The sequence below is a fragment of the Eptesicus fuscus genome, chromosome 1, assembly GCF_027574615.1.
Source record: "Eptesicus fuscus isolate TK198812 chromosome 1, DD_ASM_mEF_20220401, whole genome shotgun sequence".
Classification (NCBI taxonomy): domain Eukaryota; kingdom Metazoa; phylum Chordata; class Mammalia; order Chiroptera; family Vespertilionidae; genus Eptesicus; species Eptesicus fuscus.
The window spans coordinates 90,802,604-90,810,065 of NC_072473.1; the positions used below are offsets into that span (position 1 = coordinate 90,802,604).

General features: G+C 39.8%; 1 protein-coding gene across 1 annotated transcript in view; it reads left to right on the top strand.

Moving 5' to 3' along the window:
* Positions 1 to 1,436, top strand: part of SLC25A43 (solute carrier family 25 member 43) — a 34,318-nt gene extending 32,882 nt beyond the window's left edge. The window contains exon 5 of the mRNA XM_008156836.3: positions 115 to 1,436. Within this exon, the coding sequence (XP_008155058.1) occupies positions 115 to 315 (201 nt within the window). The 3' untranslated portion in view covers positions 316 to 1,436. The remainder of the gene's footprint in view (positions 1 to 114) is intronic.
* The last annotated feature ends 6,026 nt before the right edge of the window (positions 1,437 to 7,462 follow it).

Sequence of the window (7,462 nt, forward strand, 5' to 3'; positions counted from 1 at the left end):
GAAACATCGATCGACTGCCTCCCGCATGCACTCTGACCAGGGATGAAACTTGATTGCAGACACATTGACACTTTTTAAGATTTTTAACATGATTTTCATTTTCATTTTAAACAGATAGTTCCATATTTTGGAGTTATGTTTGGTACCTTTGAGTTCTGCAAGAGAATCTGTCTTTACCACAATGGTTACATTGTGTCTCCTCTGAGCTATAAATTGACCCCAGGGGTGGATCAGAGTTTGAAACCCCAGGAATTACGGGAATTAAAGAAGTTCTTCAAAACTGGAAAACTAAATTCTAGAAAACCAACTCTTTAAAACTGAATGGAACTACAAGTGCACTGACCGAAGGCGTGTTGCAATCACGGATAAATTTAGCTTCAAAATTGCACAACTTGAGGAGTGAGGAGAGGGTACTCCTGTCTGCTGCTCTTGGAAATGAGAAGACTCAGCCATATGCTACCTCTGAGCTCCAAATTGATGTCCCTGGGAACACCTGCACCTCAGGAAGGTTTCCCAACATGACTGTCCCCTGATGGCATTCCACTAGATTTTATAACAAAAGCTAGCAGTAATGATATGTGCTATTTACACAATACCAAAGAAAGGACATTCTCATGACACCTCAAAGCAACATGTAGTTGAAGTGGCTGAGCAGAGGCCACGTCGTGCTCTCAGTCACAGCGTCACAGCTTGCACTAACCCACATCAGCTTAGTTTTGCTCAATTTGACCTGAGGCTTCCTAATATACTCACTCTGTAACTCAAAAGCTTTGCTGACTTATGAGTGCACACACCACAGTGTAAATTATGCCTTCTTGGAAGCTAACTGAAAATATTTTTTAAATTTCTTTATTGATTAAGGTGTTACATATGTGTCCTTATTCCCCCAATACCCCCTAACTGAAAATATTTAACATTTAAAAGTTATGAGTATCATAGTAGAACTATCCTTTAGCTAAATTTGAAGCATCCCAGGCTTAAATCTTGTTTCAGGAAAGCAGTTTTTATCATGACTGTCTAATTATGCCCCAAAAGACCTTCTTTGAATTGCAGTCATGTATAGTGTAAGTGGCCTGAATTCTCTGTCTTTTTTACTTGCTTTGCAAGCCTACCCTGAAAATAAATTATTCAGTCAACTTAAGTTATTCTCAGAAGATGTCCCAGTTGCGTAGAAAGGATCAAATAGAGCATTTGACACACATACAAGAAAACAACAACAAAAAACCATAAATAACTGAACAAACACTTTAGGCTAGTCATGTCTACCAGATTTTTAAAAAGTCAAATTTTGGATTGTTCCACCTTGGAGATTCTGTCAAGTTTATAAAACTGTACTTTCAAATAGTGCCTGTCTTTGCATTAAAAATGTCTAATATTATGATACTAATTTATACATACGCAAATATATTGAAAGGATTTTCCCTATTAAACTTATTTTCCAAATAAAAATTATGTATTGGTCATTTATTATTACTAATCTGAGTTATAAAACTATGGTAAAATATATACTGGCCAAAACCTTTAAACTCACAGAACCTTGTCTTATTGAAATATACCAAAATAACTCATTTTTCCAATTGCCCTGGCAGATAGTGTTTCACGGGGAATAGCAGTTAATATACACATGAAAATCTCATCAGTAGCCCAATCCGTTCGAGTTTGGAGGGTGGAAATTCTTTACCTGGAGTGAATAGTTCATGTTTGTTGTTCTTTATTTCCCTTGAGGTGAAGCACTTTTTTACATTCTGAAAGCTGCAAAAAAAATTTTATAACTAAATCTAAAATCTTAACCTTAGTTTACTTACCTCATATCTTCTGTGCATTCTTCCACAGGTATGATGAAATAGATAGCTAAATTCTTGCTACTGCCACACACAGGAATGTTTTTGGAGCTGTTGTTTTGATTTTTTTAAAATAAAGTAAAGAGGGAAAAGCATATGCCTCCTTTTTCTAATTTCAAAACAACTCTTAAAAGACTAGCTCTGTTCCTAAAATGAACTTCCAGCTATTTGCATTTTCTCTGAGCTATGAAGGGAGTGTTCTGCTTTATGGCTGGCAGTGTGCACCAAAATGGACTAAGTACTTTAGTGGAATTATATAAAGTGTGATGCAATATTGACCCAGGAGTAACTTACAGTCTTCGGGAACAAAACTTACCTACATACATGAAATGACTATGATTACAAAGCAAATACAAGCAAAGGCATGATAATGTGGTAACAGCTGTTTGCAAGATTGCTAAGGGGTTCTGTGTATACTTACTGAATCAATGATTAACAGGACCATCAGGTGAGAGAGGCCAGTAATGAGCAGGGGGGCTTGGAGGTAATGAGTCTTGAACTAAGTTGTTTTTTGTTTTGTTTTTTAATATATTTTTATTGATTTCAGAGAGGAAAGGAGAGGGAGAGAGAGATAGGAACATCAATGATGAGAGAGAATCATTGATAGGCTGCCTTCACACGCCACACACTAGGAACTGAGCCCACAACCCGGGCATGTGCCCCTGACCGGAATCAAACCCGAGACTCTTCAGTCGGCAAGCCGACACTCTATCCACTGAGCAAAACCAGCTACGGCTTGAACTAAATTTGAAGGAAGTGAGAGGATATTAATCGGTCAAGAATAAGTTGGAGGCCTGGCTAGTGGATAGAGTGTCGACCTACAGACTGAAGGGTCTCGGGTTTGATTCCTGTCAAAGGCACGTACCTCAGTTGCAAGCTCAATCCTGGGTCCTGGCCAGGCACTTGCGGTAGCCAACCAATTAATGTATCTTTCTAATACTGAGGTTTTTCTGTGTGTGTGTCTCTTCCCCTCCCTTCCACTCTCTCTAAAAATCAATCTACATCAAAATAAAAAGCTTTTGCACAGCAAAGGAGACCATCAATAAAACAACAAGAAAGCCCACTGCATGGGAGAACATATTTGCTAATGATATCAACGATAAGGGTTTAATCTCCAACATTTACAGGGAACTCATGTAGCTTAACAAAAAGAAGATAAACAACCCCATCAAAAAATGGGCAACTGATCTAAATAGACACTTTTCGAAAGAAGACAGAAGGAAGGCCAATAGACATATGAAAACCTGCTCAAAGTCACTAATCATCAGAGAGATGCAAATCAAAACAAGAATGCGGTACCATCTCACACCTGTCAGAATGGCTATTATCAACAAATGACAAGTGCTGGCGAGGATGCAGAGAAAAAGGAACCCTCGTGCACTGCTGGTGGGAATGCAGACTGGTGCAGCCAGTGTGGAGAACAGTATGGAGTTTCCTCAAAAAACTAAAAATGGAACTCCCATTTGACCCAGTGATCCCACTTCTAGGAATATATCCCAAGAAACTAGAAACACGAATCAGAAAGGATATATGCACCCCTATGTTCATAGCAGCACAATTCACCATAGCTAAGATTTGGAAACAGCTTTAGTGCCCATCAGCAGATGAGTGGATTAAAAAACTATGGTACATCTACACAATGGAATACTACGCTGCACTAAAAAAGGAGTTCTTACCATTTGCAACAACATGGATGGAGATGGAGAGCATTATGCTAAGTGAAATAAGTCAGGCAGAGAAAGATAAATATCACATGATCTCACTCATTTGTGGAATATAATGAACAACATAAACTGATGAACAAAAATAGATCCAGAGATAGAGAAACATCAATCAGAACGTCAAACCTCAGGGAAGGTAGGGGATGGTGGGGGTAAGGGGGAGAGATCAACCAAAGGACTTATATACATGCATATAAGCCTAACCAATGGACACAGACAACAGGGGGGTGGGGGCATGTATGGGAGGTGGGGGGGGAATGGGGGAATAAGGACACATATGTAATACCTTAGTCAATAAAGAAATTTTAAAAATAAAAATAAAAATTAAAAATAAAAATCAATGGGAAAATATCCTCGGGTGAGGATTAACAACAACACAAAAAATAAGTTGGAGGATATTGCAGGTTGAAGGCAGGTCATGTGCAGTGTCACAGAAATGGAAACAAGCAAAAGGTGTTTGGGAGAGTGGAAGAAGACTGGCTTCATGTACTTATTCAGCTGCTGGGCACTCTGGACACAGTGGTACATAAGTCAGATGATGTTCTTGCCCTCCTGGACCTTGCATTCTAATGAAAGCAGCTATCAATAAAGAAATAAATCAACAGCCGAAACCGGTTTGGCTCAGTGGATAGAGCGTCGGTCTGCGGACTGAAAGGTCCCAGGTTCCATTCCGGTCAAGGGCATGTACATTGGTTGCGGGCACATCCCTGGTAGGGAGTGTGCAGGAGGCAGCTGGTCGATGTTTCTCTCTCATCGATGTTTCTAGCTCTCTATCCCTCTCCCTTCCTCTCTGTGAAAAATCAATTTAAAAAATATATATATATATATTAAAAAAAATTTCAATCTTAAAAAAAAATTTTTTTTCAAAAAAAAAGAAAACAAATCCTTAAAATTGGAAGAGGAAGGTGGAAGAGTGGGACAGAACAAGAGGCAGTAGAAATTGGGCAAGTGAGGAACTTGACTCACTTTTGCTGACTTTGAAGACAAAGGAGCCCAGGACCTAAGGAATGGGGATGGCCTCTAGAGGCTGAGAATAACCCTCAGCTGACTGCCAGCAAGGAGATGGGAACTTCAGTTTTACAACCACAAGGAACTGAATTCAGCCAATAACCTGAAAGAGCCAGGAAACAGACTTTCCCTGACCGCCGCCAAAAAGAGACATATTCCAGCCAGACACCTTGATTTTAGCACAGCGAGACCCACATCAGACTTCTGATCTCCCTAACTGTAAGATAATAAATTTGTCTTGTTTAAGCAACTAAATTTGCAGTAATTTGTTACAGCAGCAATAGAAAATTAATATATCAGAACACTGTTAATAATGTCTAATGTCACAATAATAAGCATAAACCAGAACTATCCTGGGCAAACTGGATAAGTCTGGAATTCAGGGAAGAATGGTGACTAGAGACAAAAATTTGAATGTCATCAGCAGATAACTGGCATTTAAAGCCAAGAGACTGAATGAGACCGACAAAGGTGTAGATGGGAAGAAACTCCTGGGGGAGGGGGAAGCAACAAAAAATGACATTGAGGAGATGGTGGCTAAAGAAAGGCCTCAAGCAAGATGTGGAGGAACTGGAATTCTTGTATCCTGCTGTTGGGGGTGTAAAATGCTAGAATCATTTTACAGCCTGGCAATTCCTCAAGTGGTTCAACATGGAGTTATCATATGGCCCAGTATTCCACTTGTACAGGTGCCCTTGCCGGTGTTGCTCAGTGATTAGAGCGTCAGCCCAAGCACCAAAGGGTCGCAGGACCCATTCCCAGTCATGGGCATGTACCTGGGTTGCAGGTTTGATCCCAAGCCGCCCTGTCCATCTCCCCCCTCTCCCTCTCCCCCTCCCTCTCTTCCTTCCATTCTCTGTAAATATCAGTGGAAAAAATACCCTCAGGTGAGGATTAACAAAACCAAACAAACAAAAAATCTGTACTGGCATGTTTATAGCAGCATCATTCATAATAGGCAAAAAGTGGAAATGACCCAAATGTCTATCAACTGATGAATGGAGAAACAACATGTGCTATATCCACACAATGGAACTACTTAGCAATCGAAAGGAATTGACTATTGATACACAAAAAGCATGGGTGAAACAACATACTAGTATATGGAAAGAAGACAGATACCGCCCCCCCCCCAAAAGGTACATACTTTATGATTCCATTTATATGAAGTTTTAGGAAAGATAAACTAATTTATAGTAACAGAATGCAGATCAGTGGTTGTTTGGGGAGAGAAGGAGGGATTACAATGGGGCACAAGAAAATTTAGGTTGTTGGTGGTGATGGACATTTTCACTATCTTAACTGTGATGGTTTCATAGGTGTATACATATGTAAAAATCTTAGTAATAGTACACTTTAAATATGTACAGCTTTATTGTGTGATACCTCAATAAGACTGTTTTTGTTTTAACCAGTTACCCCAGGGCTAAATTTATAAGCCTGCCCAGAGGGGCCAGAAATTAAATCCTTGGGGGAGGGAGAAAGAAAAGGGCTTCAAATGCTAGGCAGATGAGCTTAGGTTTGACCCACTAAGCAAAGAGAAGTAACTGGTTTCTTGAGCAATATAGGTGATGTGATAAAAACTGGATGTGAGCAACATTGTTCTGGAAACTGAAGTGAGAGACTGGAGATAGCAAGACTGGCCCACAAATGATGAGTATTATTACCTCTTCAGTACTTACACAGCCAACACCAGTGTGATGCTAGGATCTTCCATATTTCGAATGCAAGCTAGGTCTGAAAACTGAGAACGCTTAATCTGGGTACTTCTTAGAAACTCAAATCCTACTTAATATGGGCTCTGATATGGTTACCAGATTATAGATAGGGCCCTTACCAGGGGTAGAGAACTGGCTTATCGCCCTTCTTAAGCAGGGGTGGAGTGATTTGGTCCTTAGTATTTTTCTTAGTAGTAATGAAATTTAGCATGTATTGAATGTTTACTATGTACCAGATTTTGTTTATACATATATTACCTCATTTAATTGTCCCTACAGTATTATTCTCATTCCCATTTTACACCTGAAGACACTGAAGTTTAGAGAGGTTAAGTAACTTACCCAAGGCCTGACAGCAAGTGGGCAGAGCCAGTATTTGAACTCAGCCTGACTCCAGAACCCATCCTGTTGACACTGGGTTAAATTATTTCTCTTCTTATTTTGTCACAGATTCCCAAACTCAGATGCTCAATTCCAATTCAATCTTATGGATACAAAAGCACATAGCCATAGAATCTTGGGAGGGTATAGAACTCTCTTTTCAGCCAACACAGCAATCTCCTCTGCAGTGTCCCCAACAAGTGTTCAATTCCACTCTTAAAATTTCCAGTGACAAGAAGTTGCCCACATCATAAAGCAACCCGTCCCACTTTTAAGTAGCTGATATTTTAGAAAGTTATTTCTTGTTCAGCTGAAGTCTACTTCATGAAACTTCTACCAGCTGCTGTTGATTCCATATAGAATGTCTAATTCTCCTTTACCTGAAAGTCCTTCAACTATGAAACAGGATGTCCCTCCCTCAGCAAAAGCTTTCCCCATTAAATATCTCTCATTCATGCAGCCATTTCTCATATGACATGATTTATAGGCACTTCCCTTTCCTGACTGCCTTCTTTGAATGTTCCAGTTCGTTAATGTCCTCTTAAACATGGCATCCAGGAATAAGCTCTATGGGCCAGCTAGGGAGGCCCAAGTGGGACCTGATGAGTTCACCACCATCCTCTTGGCCCAACTCAATTCTCATTAGCATTTTTTTTTGCATTGTCACCTCACAATCAACTAAGACCTTCAGTTTTCAAAATGCTACATTAAGCTCTAGCTCCTCATTCTTAAATGTCCTGCACTAAATAAAGCATTAGAACCCTTTATGTGGCCCTTCATGCTTTTATAAGCC